The sequence below is a fragment of the Symphodus melops genome (genome assembly GCF_947650265.1).
Source record: "Symphodus melops genome assembly, chromosome: 2".
Taxonomy (NCBI): Eukaryota; Metazoa; Chordata; class Actinopteri; order Labriformes; family Labridae; genus Symphodus; species Symphodus melops.
Window position 1 is genome coordinate 2,475,043 of NC_136692.1, and position 18,600 is coordinate 2,493,642.

An 18,600-nucleotide genomic window follows, 5' to 3' on the forward strand; every position below is an offset into this window, starting at 1 on the left:
AGCTGGTTTGTTTGCGCTCCCTGACGTTGTCTCTTCCTCTCTCTCGATCCTTCCTTGTGTTGTTGTCACTCTGCGATGTAGGTGAATTGTGCATCTTTTTCTTCCTCTGCTGACTCTCCTTGACCTTGAGCTCCTTGACCTTATGTAACCTTTGTAATGCTGCCATGCTGCGTATCCAAACTTTGCCTTTGATTTTAGACTAAACGCCTTGCTTGATTTGACATTAGAAGCTCCTTGATTAAAAGGTGAAGAGGTGTACTAGCTTACACTTCTATTCCACTCTGATCTGCGCTGATGCCTTTGCAGCTTGTTGCTCCGGTGACGAGAGAAGAGAGCGCATGTGGCTCAGTCCTGAAGCGGCAAACTGCTCCGTCAACACCGGCTCATCTAATTCTCACACTCAGTGGGAGACGTCATCTCCTCCTGCAGGAGGCCTCAAACATCAAGCTGCTACCATCAGCTTAAAGTGTGGGCTACCATGCCTCAGCACACACTCGGGGACACACACTCAGGGACACACACTCAGGGACACACACAAGTCAAGACAGTCTCAATGACGAAATGTCGGGGCAACAAACATTTTAGAAAGTCGTTTCAACATGGTGAAAGTGTCCTTTTAAGGCTGTTTAAAAGACGACATAGTTACATCATTCTGTTCTCTAGAGTTAAACTTGAATACAACATCAGTAAAGATACAAGTCCGAGGCTCCTAATAATGAGACATTTCTTGTTTTTAATTAACAAACAAACACGGGCAAGGTGTCTCTGCACGTTGGTAACGTCACTCATCATGCATCCGGATGAGACAGCTAAAGAACTTGGAGAAATGTCAGTATTAGCCGATAAGTGAATACGAATGGACCACCTGCAGGATGTTTAGGAGCAGACGTCAGGGATTGGCTGTGTAAGACTTTTTCAGCTTCTTAAAGGAAGACGCCGTGCTTTCAAAAACTTCAACTTCAAAATAAAAGCATCAGAACTGCATGGCTGCTGTCTCTCTCTTGTGGCAGCTTTTGGTTGAACATATCAGTGAGTGTTGACGTTTTTGGATCAATGTGGAATCGAGACCGCGATATTAATACAATGTGTTTAAAGCTGTGAGCACAATGGGACGATGAAACCATAAACCACGAGGATCAGCTGAGGTGGGTTTTCACCCCCTGTGCAGTACGTGCCAATCGAGACCAATTTATTTATTTATTTATTTATTTTTGTACCTGGCTGTAAACATGTAAATCCTGCTGAATAAACGTCTTTTATAAAGGCTGTGTGTGTGACTTCTGGTGCTTCTGCAGCCAACCTCTAGTGGACACTTGATGAACTGCAGGATTTTGCACTTCCACACAGAGGTTGCCTCTTCGATATCAACACTCATGGAATGAGTGTCCAATCAGAATCCTCCGTCCAATCCAACTGTTGCACAACAATCGTTTTGAACCTCACAGTTTTCTCTTTGGTGGTTTTTTTTCCAACACACTAACTTGAAAGTGAAGTCGGCCAGCAGACGATCCAAAACCCCCCGTCTGCTGGATAAAGGTAGAGTAAGAGCGTGCGCTCAGTCACTGCTGCCTTCGGCTCAGCTTGGCACTTCAAGGTGTTGTCATGAAAATGTCTCGGGACCGTCGTTTCAAACGGGGGTATGGCTGCTCGAGATAACGCGTCAGCGAGCTCTGGCTGGATTCGGCACGTTTGCGATCACACAGCTTGGCCTCTCTTGTGGTGAAGAAAACGTTTTGGAGAGGATCCATGGCGAGCTTCTTCAAATTCATTTCCTCTCGTTCTGGTTTTTAACACAGTAAATGTGCGTCTCCTTTGAAGGCCATGTTACTCTATGAGGAGCCCGCCTGAGTACACATTAAGACCTGAATGCCTGTGGTTGTGTGTGAGGAGGGGAGAGGAATAACATTGTTCATGTGTATGAGTCGGTATATGATGTGTGTGCAGGATGACTCAGAGCAGCTCCGGGGGGAGTCAAGGTGAACGTGTTAAGCTGCTCCAGCCGGCCTGTTGATTAAAAATGTGTTTGGAGCTGATAACTGAGTCAGCGTCGCTCCTCAGCTGGACATCGTTTATTTTTAGACCCCTTAAAAAGAAGCTGTTCTGTATCTAGCAGCGTTTAAGGCTACTTGATAGCGTCATTAAGACATTGTGTGAGTAAAAAAAAAAAAAAAAAGGTCTCACGTCAGTTCATGTCACCTCACAGTCAAAGCTGCTGTTCAAAAAGCCGATTTGATTTAATTCAAACATTGATTCAACATGTGGCTGACTCGGCTTGATTTTTTTTTACACTGTTTTATCTTCAGACCTTTGACTTAATACTACACGGAGTAAGTATGTTATCATTACTTGAGTTTTTATAAAATCTAATTTTAACAGAGCTCTCTGATGGGAACCAATGTTTTAGCGATACGATCCCCATTTTACCAGTAAAATATCTCTAAAACACCAGACGCCAAACTGGAGCCGAATATCTGAAAAGTTTTTATCCAGTGGGGAACGGTTTAAGTTTCCACCTGTTAAAACCACGTGACCTTGACGTACCATCTCATGGATTAGCCTGGATGTTAAGACCACTTTGCACCATTTAAGCACTCCATGACAGACTGTTCCTTCTCTCTCCCTCCAGGCCATCCCGCCTGTCCTGGTTTATTTTTCCGCTATTTTCCGGCTACAAACACCAAACACCCACTCCTTCCCATCATAACAATGATTCCTAGCTTTAAACTACAACCTTCAGCGCATTCACACACACACACGGAGCCTTTAAAACATACAACCACACACAGCGAGCCAAACGCCCACTCTCCATTCTCCACGGCTCGTTGTGGAGGAGAAGCTCCGTGGCGTCTCACAGGAATGAGCGCCGCAGGGAATCGCCGCCGCTTTGATTTGGAGTTTTTTTGTCGGGATTGGAGTGTGGAGATGTCTCGAGGGGAGTTGCGTTTCCTGCCAGAGGCTCAGGGCCAAAGAGACTTACGCTAGCTGCGCTGGAGACGTGTTCAACTGATCGAGCTGAATTGAGGCGAGGACTCCCAGGATGAAAAATGGTGGAGCAGTTAATAAAAGATCTCAGGTTAGAATAAAGATAATGGCTCACCTGCAGCAGTCATGGCATTTTTTATGATCCTGATTCTGATACCTGGTGTCGTTATGCATGGACCCCTTTCAGGTGAGACGTCACCCCCATGACGGATTTAAAGGAGGCTGCAGAGTTAAACCTTTCCAATGAAGCAGTTCAAACCTTAAAGTCTGTCATACAATCCTTTAAAAAAAAAAATCAATTTTTGGATCAATCTATTGAGTATCTGCATCCAAGGAATCTCTCATGGTAGTGCATGTGTCCGGTTTGTGTCTCGTTAGCACTATGTGCACAGCTAAGCTAGCATCTTGAACAGATAGCTTCTCCGGCTGTTTTTGGATCCCTCGCTGCTGAATCAGACTCTTCTTCTTCTTCTTCTGTCCCAACATGCAGGACGCACTAAAGCCACATATCAATCAATAAATATAAAGATTTAACCTGTGCACTGTTACACACCACATCCTCAAACAAACAGCGTCCAGTTGCAGCCCATGTCTCTTTAAGATAGAGGACATCTAGCATCTACTCACTGTATTTAACTGCCTCATACCTGCCTGTTGTATCTCTTGTATTTCTTTTATACTTCCTGTTTATCTACAAAGCACTTTGTAAACTGTTGTTTTTAAAGGTGCAATATAAATAAAGTTATTATTATTCTTCCCTGTGATTGGCTGACGGCCAGAGAGCATCTGTAGATGACAGTGCACGTTTTTAAACTGTTGAATTAAGTATTCAACCCAGCTCTGTTATAAACAAGGTCACTAATATATACTGCATCTGCAACCAAACCGTAAACAAGTATTCAGTGAGTGTGTTGTTTGGTAGTGCGTCACCTCTTCACTCAGTACATAGAGGAGTGTATCCGTGTGTAGCCGTGCCTGGGTGTGTTTGTGTGCACAGTCCCGACTGTGTCCTCGTGTGAGTGTGTAGATAGAGTTCATTGTTCTCGCTGATCCACAGTACGAGTCTTTTTTTTTTTTTTTTCCTCCTGTGATGTAATGGTGACAGAGTCTGGCTGCTGCTGCTGCTGCTGCTGCTGGTGCCATGTGTCCGTTTGACCTCCGTCTGTCCTCTCAGAGGACGCGACCAGCAGCTTTCACACATGCACAAAACTCGGGAGAAAGCTGCATGTGTGACCTGTAGACGACTTTCCTCCGCCTCCTCCCATTGGACGAAGATGACGCTAAAAATTTCCGATTCCGTACTGACACAGATATTTTTTTAAAACTTTATTAAAGGCGTTATTGTCGCCGTTTAGAAAGAACCGTTTGAACGTCGTCATGGAGACGAGTTGTGGTTGTTGTACAGGACGACTGTGCGTGTGTGAATTCGGCCTTTTTCTACCCCTGAAACACTCCACGTGTCCAACATGCTGCGAGCGGCTCCACGGACGTTTACTTTTAGCTCACCGGTGTTTGTGACGAGAACGCCGTGTACAGACAGATGCACCAAATTCAATAAAACACTCTTCACGAGAAAATGAGTTTTTACTCTCAAAGGAATGTGTTTCCAAATCCCCGTTGTACCCTTCTGCTACAACTCCCTGCAGGCTCGTACACTTTATTAGATCAGATCTGTGTGCTGAAAGGGACCGAGACCTGGTTGTGTGGACGGAAAAATACAAGACTTAAAAAAAATAAAAACAAGAAGACATGAACAGGATTGATCCCTGACTGCAAAAACAACCAAACAAACCTTTTGACATGAGGCCTTGAATATTTCCTCAGACGCCTCCTGGAGTTTGATCTTTTTAAAAGTCTCCATGCACATTTTTCTTTCCCCTCTTCAGCCGCACGTTTAAACCACAGTCACTGAGATGACAAGGCGAGAGCGGCTATTTCAGCATACAGTCAATGCACACTGTAGACGTCTATGACAGCACCAGGGGTGTGTGCACACGCTGCCGTCCGAGATGTGAATGCATTCAGAGTTTTGTGTGACACAATGGAGCAGCTTAGTGCTTCTGTGCGTTAGTGCTCACTTGTTATTGCAGAGGCCGGCCCCACGCCGCTCCTTCTGTGCAGAGCGGGAACAACACTGTGCTGCTGTTCATTATTCCCCCGGCTGCTGAAGAAGCATGCAGCAAACACTCGGTGATTGTGTCTGTGTGTGTGTGTGTGTGTGTGTGTGTGTGTGTGTGTGTGTGTGTGTGAGAGAGCACACAGCGTGTCTTTGCTCCATGTTTCTGTCTCTGACTCTCGTTTGTTCTTCAGGTTTGTCGTTCGGCTGCTGACGTGTTCAAGCTAAAAGTCCAATTTACAAAACAGGCAGGAAAAAAAAAATCTGTTTTGAAACATTTGAGAGTTTTATGACGTTTACCTTCAAACGTCTAAATAGATTAAACCTCGCTCATGTATTTATTGATTATTGAGTACTTCCATTTCCAGCAGTTATCAAAGCCAGACAAAATCTTCATCTTAGAGTTTTAGCTTTTTCGTGGCAGCCGCCATGACAGATTCGACATGTTGCCGTGGAAACACCGGATGTTACTGCCGTTCTGTCGCTGCAGTGCTGCGTTGATTGAAACCTCGTGTAAATTGCACTCGGATACATTTGCCCGTCGGTAAACATTTTGTCTTCCTCGGGTCGGTTTCGCCCGTTCGACTCGACTACGGTCACCGCTGCGTTCGGAGTTCGTTGGCTTTCAGTCATTTTGGGAACGGCTCGGGCGCCTCGCTGCTCCCGGCGGTGCGTTCGTGTGTCGGAAACAGCCACATATTAGCTACGCTGAGAGCTTCATTTCAGGCCAAGCTGTGACGGATGAAGAAGTTCCCTCTCCCCGACATGTTTATTGGGGGAATGAGGTCAGGTTTCCATGGTGATACGTGTAACCCAGTCCGTCTCTGAGGGTCGGGGGACTGTTCTCCATTCTTCCTCAGTGCAGAGAAAAGAGAGAGAGAAACTTCCGACTAATTAGAGATGATATATACAGTGAGCATGTGAAACGCAGCTTACCTGTGCAAAAAAAAAAGAAAAAGAAAAGTTCATGTTTTGCATTCGGCTGTAAAGTGGAGCTAAAAAAAAAAAAAAAGTCATAGATGCCAGAGATGGTTCCTCGCTGTGCAGTCTATCCAAGATTCAAAAGTTCTGCATCTCCATAAAACTTTTGGAGGACTTTATTTTTGTTCTGTCACCCAACTCTGTGCAACGACAGCCGACACACACACACACCAGCTCCAAATGGAAATGTAAGTCAATTTCAGCTTCCAGCAGCTGCACTTGCATGGTCCCCAGATGTACATGAATCCATTTGACCGTGTGTGTCGCTCCCACAGGCCCTCTTAACCGTCCATTACAGGTGATAAGCCGCTCAGGGTTTCAGGCTGCGGGACATTTCTTCACCTCATCACGCTTTTTATGTCACCTATTTTACACATACTGTGTCTTCTAGGCCAGGGGTTCACAAACCTCTCAGCTCGCACCCCCTAAAATAACCTGCAGGCGGTTTATGCATATATGGTAGCGCATAGCCACACACACACACACACACACATACACACACACACACACACACATGTCCACACACTGGTTACAAAGAAGCACAACAGAATTGAACAGCCTGTGACCTGAGATTAATTTAATGGTGTGTACATGATGAGCTGTGCGTTTGAGGACCTGATTGCTAGGCAACTGTAACCCAGATGAGAACCACCATATATGGTACGCATATGCGTCACTGCGTCATCCGGTAATCACGTAGAGCGTTTTACAAGCTGCCAGCGCGGCGTTTCAATCAGTAGCGTGTGGGGAAACGCACCGGAGAACAGCCGCGGCCTCCAATCCACCGCGAGAGCAAGAGCCGCGGGTCAGGTCCATCCCCCCCCCGTGACCAGTTGAGAAAACGGTCTGATGGCGAGCTAGAGCCCACCGGCCTGGGAGCCGAAGAACCCGTCCGCCCTTCTGCTGGTCTGCTAGGAGGCTGTGATAGCCCTGCCCTCATCTCGCACAACAACACAGATCTGTGTGTGTGTGATCCGGGACCGACCATGTTTCATTTCTTTATCTTTCAATTGTAAATATCTGTCAAACAAAAGCTACCTATTATTGCTGCGGATTATTAAACAACGTTTTCATTGGGTGTTCCTGCAGCCGAGCACTCCTGAGAATAAACAAATCTTTACCCGTGTCCCGTCCTCCTGAAATGATCTCGGTATTTTCAGGAGTGCATAATGTGAAGACGGCTTTAGTTCATGTCTTGCTGCAGCTACCGTTCACAAGCTAAGCTGTTCATGGAGTGCTTCATGGATCTGGTTATATATAAAAAAAATAAAAAAAATGCTTGATCTCATTCTGTGCAATCAAAAGTTGAACTTCAGTAAACACACAGATCCATGATGTTTCAGACGTTCTTCCTTCCTGCAGCGATAACACGCTTTTCTGTCAGCTTTGTGGAAACAAGTTGAAGCCTTTTTGAAATAAATGACGATGAAGATGTGCGTTTGTTTGTCTACAAAGTGTGTTTTTAAAGTTCATACTTCATGCCCCCCCCCCCTCTGTGTCTGCAGGGGCCCGGTTCACTGGAGGAGACTTCCAGTCCCAGTCCAGCCAGCACACAGCAGCCTCGAAGTCGACACAGTTTTGTTCAGGAGCACTTTCAGGCTCAGTACAGGTGAGAGGAAAAACCTATTTTATCCATCTGTCCTTTTTTTTTTCTCTTCCATTTATCTGCGGCCAGGTCGCCGTGGCAGCAGGCTGAACGTCTCCCCGGCAACGTCCCAAGGCGACCACGATGAGCCCAGCCACATTTTGTCTCGATCGCTCCGTATGACCGTCGCTGAGGGTTGGAATGTAGATTAACTTGTAAATCAAGATCGATCTCGCCATCCATTCTACCCTCAGTCTATCGCTCGAGGGCAGAGACCTCCACCGTGTATATCTGACCAGGAGTAAAGGAGTCGTACACTCCAACCACATGACAGTGCAGTACAGCTTTACATCCCGCGTTCGCTTTATGAACAATCCTGTCAAAAGTCTGAAACTCAAAGCTCTCTGGAAGAAGTGGGACGCAAACCTAATTTTGGAAACTATCTTGAGTCCCGTATCAATAATGCAGTGTGCAGGCTGGATACTCGCGGGCGCGACGTCTCATGTCCTGAGGTGGTGTTTGAATAAAGTGAGCACAATGCATCGGGTGAAAGAGAGAGAGAAAGGTAGCACAGGTGAGAATGTGTTTTTTCTCTCCTGCAGGAAAAGAATCAGTAGGTGGGGAAAGTAGGTCAGACAGACCTGTGAAAGATTCAGCAGATCTTCAGCTCAGCTTTATTCAAAGTCGAGTCTCAAACTCAAGTCCTCTGTTTTTAAAAGACCTTCAGTAACCATGTGACATCACGTGGCTTTGTAGATTCTTCTACACGTGAGGTAAGAAGGTGCAAACATTTCACCGTCTTTTCTTGTTCTTCGTTTCTCAGCTTTGTTAGAGAGAGACTGTTTCTGTGTCTGTTGCTTTAAATGCAAATGAGCTGTGTCCGACCACGCTCGCTTCAGCTAGCTCCTCGCCGACATCGACCTGGCGCTATGTTGCTAGGCTACGAGCTAAACGAACAGGCACACGGAGGGAATGATTACTGAGCTGTGTACGCTGACTTTTTTTGGGGCGAGAGGAGTATCTGCCCCTGGGGCTTCTGGGTAAGCTGCACCGGATCTCCTCAGCGTCTCTTTTTTCGATGGCGTGGAAAGTTCAAGGCTTTGCATCCATCGCGGAGCGTCGACTCACTCACGCCCTCTGCCTGACAAAGTGCTCACTGCAACCTCCCTCTCTTTTCTCATTACTCCGTGTCTTCACACAAACACATCAGAGGGTCACATATTTTCTTTAGCTTCATCATATATCCGTTTAAGAGCGCTCTGGACTCAACCCGAGGTCGCGGATGGTTCTCGAGCGGAGCAGCATTTTCATGGAAGTGTGAGAACGGTTTTATTCCTTCGACACCCGAAGCCGTTTCCTTCCCTCCAGGGTTTTTAAATAGTCGTAAGCTCCTTGTTGTTTTCCTGCAGCGTTAAAAAAAAAAACAGAAGCGTGAGGATGAGAACTCAGAAGCGTGAGGATGAGAACTCAGGACAGGGCGATAACACATCTCCGGTTCAAGAGGCGATGAAAGGAGACGGAGCGACGGGAACGTTTTGTCGACTTCTTTCAGTCCTCTCTCGCTCCCCTTCTCTCTCTCTCTCTCTCTCTCTCTCTCTCTCTCTCTCTCTCTCTCTCTCTCTCTCTCTCTCTCTCTCTCTCTCTCTCTCTCTCTCTCTCTCTCTCTCTCTCTCTCTCTCTCTCTCTCTCTCTCGTGTCCATTTGAGGCTGGCTGCAGAAATCAAATCCACGCTACATTCAAAAGAGCAGGTTTTAGAAACTCAGAAATGAACACGTTTCCATCACGTTTCATGTAATATACTATACTGTACCTCTGGCACCTAGTGTTTAAAATGGGTACTGCAGTCCAAATTCTAATCATCACAGAGATCTCCCCCATCCTCTCGAGAGGTGATGCTCACACAGGTCGCCATGTGGTGCACACTGAAGCTTCAGTGTTTAGCCAGCTCGGTCTATCGATCTGCACCAGAGCATCCCGGAGCAGAAGGAGGACATACAGGCTGCTGCGTTGTTGTCAGAGAAGCTTCAACACAGCAGGTTTCCTTCATGATCACAGAAGGAAGAGAGCGTCATCATTTCACTCAGCAGATATCTGACAGATTACTCCATGAAGAACTGCAGAGCGGGCTGCCCTGTGGTTTCTTCCCTGCATGTTGTCCCCCCCCCCCACACTGTCCTGCCTCTCAATAAAGGCGTAAATAAACGGAGACCCCCTGATGGTCAGGGAAGTGTTGTTATCTCGGCTGCAGAGTAAATACTCTTTTTATAAATCCCTATTCTCATTTGAGTCAGTCTGAGCTGGATTTAGTCTGAGCTGACTCGGGAGACTTTTTCTTTGGTAATCTTCCCTCTTCTTCTCTGCGTTCTCCTCCTCTTTGCTTCCTGTAATCACTGGAGGACCGGAGTCACTTTGCCTCTTAATGCAGGCTAACAAAACAGCCATCACTCCCCCTCCATCTCGCTCTGTCGCATTCTTCTTTTTCTTTCTCTCTCTCTCTCTCTCTGTCTGTCGGTGTCACTCAGCTGATCTGTCGTTCTTCCCTCCTCTTCCTCCCTGGATCCTCTTTTTTTTTTTTTCTTCATCTCGCAGAGATGCTCCTCAAGAGGCGTTCGGTGCAGTTGTCTGATCTGAATAAATGTTTGCGATTAGAGCCCGAGCTGTCTGGTGGTTTGGGCTGCCAGAGTGGGACGCCACTGCTCGAGTCACTCCATCGTGCTGAAGCCTTTAAATGAGTCTTTGTCAAAGGACCCCCCCCCCCCTTCCCACCCTCCCACCCTCCTCTCTGTTTGTCATCCTCAGTTGTGCAGCATCTATTTTTAATAGGCTGGGAGATGTGCGGAGGATCCCGGCCTCTGTCTCCATCAGAACAAACAAGATAGTGGAGGACGGCTGCGCTCTCCTCTCGCGGGAGCTTTTATTGCGATGCAGATTTGATGTGAAAACATTGGGGATATTATACAATTTGTAGGATAAATGTTGTCACATAGATGCTCCACTTGATGTGATTTCCAGGCTCGCAGAGCTGCAGAAATAAGAGCTGTACTAACCCGTCCCTGTTTTCTTCTCTCCAACACTCATCTCATCAGGAAACATCTTCATAGCTCGCTATCAAAAACTGTTTTTATTTTGTTTTTAATTTTCATTTTGTTTTTAATTTTCATTTTTTTTAGTTTTGTTTTTTATTTTGTATTTTATTTATTTAATTTTATTTTTATTTTGTTTTTTATTTATTATTATTTTCTTTTTTTATTTATTTTTATTTTTATTATTTTATTTTTATTTCTGCTGCTGCTCGTTATTGTGAAATAATCATTTACTGTGAACTTGTTTTTGATGGTCTGATTGGTTGTGGTGATGGAAGCAGGACTGGCATGCTGGACCATTACTGGTGTCAGTATCAGACCGATGAGGCTCAGCGGAAAAATTTCAAAAGAAAGTTGATCATTTAAAATTCAGAACATTAACGGTTCAACACAGCAAAACCTTCAAGAGCCATTAATTCAACCAAGCACATTGATCCCCATTCAGTTTGAAATGTTCTCTTTATCCACTCACGTATATTTTCTACTTAACACATTTCTCACATCTTCCGAGATGTCCACAGGGACCCCCCCCCTCCCCTGTCCCCCCCCCCCCCCCTCCCCTGTCCCCCCCCCCCCCCGTCCTGCAGCGGTGTGGATGTGCTCTCGTTGGCCTCGTCTGGTGTGAAAGCCTGCACCACACGTGACCCCACTTTGACCTTTCTTACTTCGATTTTCAGAACTCTTACCTCCCACAGAGCTCGCCTGGAGTCCAGCCTCACACACACACACACACACACACACACACTCTGCAGGACCACACTTTGAAGTGGGTGCTTGCTAGTTAGTGCAGGTCATCACCAAACGGAAGAAACGCTTTGATCGGTTTGGGTTTTTTTTTTCTTATTCTTGAAAAGTCAAAAAGTCTTGAAGTTGAAAGAGTCATTCAGGGGAACACACAGAGGAACACCTCAAACAAAGATGACATTCATTTATACTTAACTGGATTTAATTTAATAATAATGAATAATAATGAACTTAAAGGCAGGGTTGGTCATTTTGATCCACTTTTTAAGATTTCGACTGAAATTGTCTTTAGGTTCAAAATAATCGGTGAAATTAGATAGAAAACGTGAGCTGTGAGAAGGATAAATCAGACCTCATTCATGTGCTTCATGACACTCTCAATGACTCAGACGAGTCTTTACGGGGAGGGGGGGGGGGGTTTGGGGGGGAGGGGGGCAGAATCATTGCAACAGGTCTAGATTTTGATAACTGATGAAAACGCTTATTACGTGTACTTTTTAAAATGTGAAGCAGAACAGGCCCGAGGCAGCTGACTCATGAATGTGCACTGATGCTTTGCACGTAACAGTCTCACCAAGACTATAAATATTTATTCTGCACTCAACACTCGATCATTTATCATTTACGAGTGGCCCGGGGGAGGGCGGGAGGGCGGGGGGGGGATTTGGGAAGATAAGGAAATATATGTTTAAGGTTTTATTTGTGGGTCTTTTTGCCTTTTTATTTTCAGAGACACAACAGTGAATAGACCTTCTCTTCCACACATCAGCAAATCTCTGCCGCCACGAGTCAATTACAGGTCGTTAGCCTCCACGCTAACCACGAGGTCTACATGTACTGATACACGTCATCCTCTGTATCCTTGCTTTTCTGTCACACATGTTTAAAGCTCAGCTGTGTGGAAGTGACATCCTGCTCATTCATGATAGCTGAGCGTGAAGCGATGCTACATGCTCCTGTAGAAGACGTTAAAACCGAATGGACTTTATCGTCCCCTTCTCCACTTCCTGTCCAAACAGACCGCTCCCACCAAAGACCATGCATGTACAAAACACAGGATGTAACACAGAGTAAGACAAGACAAGAGTGTGGAAGACGTACGTTTGTACGATATCAAACTCAAACATGGTGTATTTGTGACCTCAGGTAAAGGAACGACTCTGCAGAGAGGCAGACACCAAACTTAATGTTTGATCCGCTGATCGAGCTTGAAACAGGATGAGGAGAGAGTGGGAATCGAGCCGCAGGTCAGAGTACGTCAGAGCAGCTCTGTACAGAAGCTGCCACGTGCAAACATCCCGATCATGACATTCACCTTCATAACCCGCATGGTGAAGCTGCACGCGTTTCAGAGACGTCAATGTTGGAGAGCGTTTCTTTTCTTTAGAGACGCTGCTGTTTCGTCGGCCAGCTGCGCGTTTGTTGGCGTGCGGCTTCAGGTACCTGGTCTGCTCTGAAGGATGGCGGTCTTTCAGTTTGACGTATCAGACCATTACTCGCTGCTTCCTCTCAAACACACACACACACACACACACACTCACACAGTCCACCAGACTGGAAACACTGTCAGTTTCATCACAAGCTTGTGTGTGTGTGTGTGTGTGTGTGCTGATGGGCCGTCAGTCTGCTTTACTCAGTACAAACTGGCATCATTAGCGAGCGTGTGACTGGCTGCCGCTGACAGCCGGAGAGTGTGCAGCCTGAAAACTGTTGTTGTTATTATTTCCAACATATTTGTACATCCGACGTGTTAGCAGCTCCACAAACTCGGATACGAGTCAACTGGCAGGAACGATAGCGAGACAGTGAGAGATCAGCCGAGTGTCTGCAATACACACACACACACACACACACACACACACGCTCTCAAAATGTGCAGAAACTCAGTCAGTAAAAACAGCATGATGCAGCAACATTGCAATAATTCTCTCTGAGAATCGTTTACAAAGGACATCAAACGTTGACAAAAATAGTTTATAAAAAAAAAAATTTGTACACGAAAAAAAAACCTCTTTCTCTGTTTTTAAGCCCTTTAACTGACGCAGCTTATGTGTAACGTGTTTTTTTTTTAGTTTGAAGCGTATTACCACCTAACAAGTGACGGATGAAGACTTTTTTAAGTTACCTTACAAGAGAAAACATGTTTCCTTTAAAGTCAGCGTGCAAAGTGCAAAGTGCAACGCAGCGTCTGAATTCTGTTTAACGAGCTCTCGCTGCCTCACAAAAACATTCTCAGATTATAGGTCGCTTTCTAATGGAGAATAATGTCTGATGAATAAAAAAAAAAAAAATGGCGCTGGCCTTTTAGTGGGAAAAGAAAAGACGGCTTTTCTTCCTGATCCTGTGTCGAGCACTGGAGATGAATGAAGCCTCCAAACAGCCAATCAGAGCGAGTCCTCTCACCGACCGCAGATTCAACATGTCGAAAACGGCCAAAATTTTCGAGTGTTTGCGAGTCAGCCTGATAAACGTCAACAAACGTTATTGTTATAGCATCAAACTTCTCATCCATTCATTTACTTTATTTATTCATGTGCTGTCTCTTTGTGCCTTTGTATTTCTTCATCTCTTTATTCCCACTCGAGCCAAAGTCTAAACACACGACACGATGTGACGTGATGACACGTGACGTGATGACACGTGACGTGATGACACGTGACGTGATGACACGTGACGGGACGTGAGGGGAAATTGTTCTTTTAATTAGACTTACAGCAAGAATGAAACCTAAATCGTTCACCTGTTTTGCTGCTTCTGCTGCAGCCAGCAAACAACTTTAATCCTCTTTTTTTTTTTCTTCAATCCTGGAGACTCTCAAAGACCTTGACGGGGGCCTCGGCTGTCCTCGGCTTTTATCTCATCTCGACTGTGCTGCTGCCAGCCTTCTGTTCGGGGATCTGTGGTCCCGCTGAACCTCTGAGACCCGCTCTGTCGTCTTTGTCTTCTTCGCCACTTTTTGCATCATCAGCCAGCCTCACTTCTCTCTCATCCTCTACGTTCTCCTCTCTGTTATTCAGTCTCCTACTCTGCAACACCCCACCTGTGTAACTGTGTGTTTTCAGCCCCACTTCATCTCGCTTACTGCCCATTTTACAACAACAGATTCAGGACGGATATTCTGTCCTGAGGGCCCCAGAGGAGCGAACTCGTGTTACACACGTAGTCTCAGTCCCAGTGGAAACTCAGAACAGCTTTATGAGCAGCGTTCAAACACTTGAAGTCGTAAAATCAGGTGTCAAACAATGACAGGTTTAATTATTAACAATGCTACATAGTAAATATGTATCTGAGGTCATACATTAAAACACTGCTCTCTCTCTCTCTCTCTCTCTCTCTCTCTCTCTCTCTCTCTCTTTGTCCAGGTCCTCTCTGACGTGCCCACATTGCCTTAAGCAGAGCAACACCTTCGACCCGTTTTCCTGCATCTCCCTGCCCATCCCGTTACGACAGACGAGGTAACGTATGACGCGCAGAGCCATGATGGCGTTTACTGAGGACGCCTCGTTCGGTCTGCTGGTCTGGGTCACTTCCTCCCAAGGTCTCCTGAGGGTCTGTGGTGGTCCAGGTCTTGTGTCAGCTCCAGGGTCTGGACTAACGTTCTTACGTTCGTAGCTAAATGCTAATTTAGTATTGATTGCAACGTGGACACTTTTACCTTCACCGTTCTCTTTGACATGCTCCACACGTGGACGCCGATGACCACGGGCGTGTTGCTGAGATAAATGACGGTTATAAAAAGGCCCTGACTCAACTCTTCTTCCACTGTAACGGCACGAGAAGCTGCACGTCAGCAAGGTCTCTGTTTGAGACTGTAAATATTACTCTCCCGACACAGGCTCGAGACAGACCAACGCCATGCTGCGCCATTTTCAACTTTTTACCACAAGTTATTCTCGATAATTAGGCTACCTAAAATACGAGTGGTGTCTGACAAGCGACGTGAAAATGGTTTTTAGGGTTGGATCTTCTACCCCCGAACTACACTGGTGCCTGGAAGCGCAGAAAGTTCTAGGGGAAAGTTCCTCCGGTGGAAACGGGGCTGTTTACCTGATCTCTCTCTCTCTCTCTCTCTCTCTCTCGATATTTCACTCCATATCCCTGTCCATGCCGTCAGTCGCACAACAAATATCGAGTTCACGTCCTCTGACGTGATTTGCGTAAAGTCAGTGTGCAGCAATTCCTCCTATCTTCAAACGTGCAGACGTCACCTGCTCTGCATACCCCCCCCCCCCCCCCCCCCCCCCCCGAAAAAACTCCCTCACAGCGTGTGGTCTGTCCCTGCAGTCCACCGAACTCAACAAGGAGCAAAATGCATTCAGATTCACTGCTGGACCCACACACACACACACACTAACACACACACACACACTAACACACACACACACACTCAGCAGGCTCTGGCTCACAGCGGGGCACTGACGTGTGGCTGCAGCAGATATTAGGCCTTACTATCTCTGACTGGGCTTTTCTCCACTTCATAAAATAATTTGTTCTTCAGCAACTATTCAAACGTCGTCCTCGTTCCTTATCAGTGAAATGAATGAAGTGAGTTTTCCTCACGGGAAGCTGTGGGTGGGAACTTAAGGCTGCGACGTACAAAAGGGCAGACAAGCTTCCAGAGAGGGTGGACTAAGTGACTGCATGCAGCCTGCACCTCCTGTGTTGCTGCATTTTTTATTAATCAGTTATTCATTCTGTTTTTTATCCCACAAAATTTAACATTTGAATATTATAATTCAATTAAAAAAAATGTTTTATTTGCCCCCAGGGGGCAATTCAAGGACACACAGAGCAGCAAATGAGAACTAAAATTACACAAAGAAAAATGAAGTGTTGATAAAAAGTGAATTACAAAATTGTCAAAATTTAAATACAAAATTACAATTACGGGATTGGATTCCAATAATGTCATCCAATAATCAATGGAATCATTTAAAGGAGCAGTATGTAACTCTGCCCTCTAGTGTTTAAAATGGGTACTACGGTCTAAACTCTAATCATCACAGAGAGCTGGCTCCGCCCCCTCCTCTCTAGAGTTCAAACAGGTCAGCATGTGGTGGACACTGTAGCTTCAGTGTTTAGCCAGCTCTGCATGTGGTGGACACTGCAGCTTCAGTGTTTAGCCAGCTCTGTATGTTGGTGGACACTGTAGCTTCAGTGTTTAGCCAGCTCTGCATGTGGTGGACACTGTAGCTTCAGTGTTTAGCCAGCTCTGCATGTGGTGGACACTGTAGCTTCAGTGTTTAGCCAGCTCTGTATGTTGGTGGACACTGTAGCTTCAGTGTTTAGCCAGCTCTGCATGTGGTGGACACTGTAGCTTCAGTGTTTAGCCAGCTCTGCATGTGGTGGACACTGTAGCTTCAGTGTTTAGCCAGCTCTGCATGTGGTGGACACTGTAGCTTCAGTGTTTAGCCAGCTCTGCATGGGTCTGTAAAGCTTTCTGCGTTCTAACCTCTCTCCATGTTTCAAAAGCATCTCCAACATTGATCCTAGTTTGAGCAGCTTTCTGCTGCTGGAGCTTATTAGAAACATGCAGAGGCTTTTTAGCTCAGGTTCAATCACTTCTATCTGTTGTCTTGATAAAAAAAAGTAGCATCAATCTTTTTGTGAAACGGGAGGGAGCTGTGTGTCTCCAGAACAATCTGTCAGAGATCTGCGCTCGACTGAGAGCGCCGTGCTGTTTTAAAAATGTTACCTGTCAGTGCACATGTGCTCATCAGCCAATTCTCAAAAGTCTCTTTTGACAGGCTTTCCGTTCAGCGCCTGAACGCACCGTTAACAGGCGAGTTTATTTATAGAACACCATTCATAAAAATAGAGCTCTAAAGAAATCATGAAGAAACAATGAGACCTATTCAGGGTAACTCAACCACAGAGTTTCAGCTCAAGCTGTTTATTTAATGCGTAATTGATGTGGATATCATCTTTACATCGGACAAATCAGATGCATTGATTGAGTGTTTTAGCACACGTGCTAATTCGCTAACACAGGCAGCTTTTGAAATCAACATGGCGGGGACAGGGAGGAAGGGGTTAAAAACGTCAGACTCACCGCTACGTGCTGTTTCCATCCGCCGCAACGTCATAAAGTCTATTCATCACACACACACACACACACATACACACACACACACACACACACACACACTTCTCTCCTCTCCAGAGTCTAACCGCCAGCCACGACCACGGCGGTCCAGAGCCGTGTCAGTTTGAGACAACGGGCGGAGAGGACAGGGGGGGGGGGGACGTCTTTGATTGGATTTGAATGTTTTAGATTAAACATCATTAAAGAAATAAATCGACTGGAAGCAATGGATGCACTTTCAAACGTTTCTTCTTCGGTGCTTTAAAAAAAAAACTAAAGAAGAAGAAGTCTTTGCTGTTCAGTAGTGACTTTGGTTATCTAATCAGCAGGGGGCCGCGAGGCTGCAAACATGCTGCCATGGAAGACATCTTGATTTCCTGTTCCTCTCCGGGATCGTCTCACACCCCTCTCATCCTTTTTTCATTTCCCATCTCGGAGTCTCATCTCGGAGCGTCTTACGGCGTAAATAAAACAGCTGCTGGGATCGCCTGCCCCGTCAGCCGCCCCGCTGCTAACACATTGCTCACCTGAATAATGCATGATGGGAAACAGGATGTGGAGGTGTCAGCGATTATCCCAAAATGAGAAGGCGTGACCTCGCTCTGTCATTTCCTGAACACTTTTGATTTCTTCTCCGTGCTCTCCTTTTTCTTCTCTCATCTCCTCCTCGCCGTCTTCACTGACACCTCGTCTCTGTGTGTCTGTCTCAGTGTCCAAAGATGACACCTGCATGTCCACTTCTGCACTTTGCATTTATTGCTCTTAATTGTTTTCCCTTTTTTTTTGCTTTGTCGTGATGGCAGATACTCTGAATAAGAACACTAAAAGTTGCCAAAGTATTTGTGCAATCTTGAAACTTCTTGCACTCTCTTTTTTTAAAAATGATCTGATATATTATTTACAGATAGGAGAGTGGATAGGTCAGACATCGGGGAGAGAGAGAGAGTGTGGCGAGCGACATGCGAGAAAGGAGCAACGAGAATTGTTAAACATCAGTATTTGCAAGCCTTTTATTTTGAAAGG

General features: G+C 45.8%; 1 protein-coding gene across 1 annotated transcript in view; it reads left to right on the forward strand.

The window, feature by feature from the left end:
• Positions 1-18,600, forward strand: part of usp43a (ubiquitin specific peptidase 43a) — a gene marked incomplete at its 5' end in the record, with an annotated part of 81,178 nt that overhangs the window by 24,102 nt on the left and 38,476 nt on the right. Inside the window, 2 exons of the mRNA XM_079337611.1 lie at positions 7,585-7,688; positions 14,855-14,949. Of these exons, the coding sequence (XP_079193737.1) occupies positions 7,585-7,688; positions 14,855-14,949 (199 nt within the window). The remainder of the gene's footprint in view (positions 1-7,584; positions 7,689-14,854; positions 14,950-18,600) is intronic.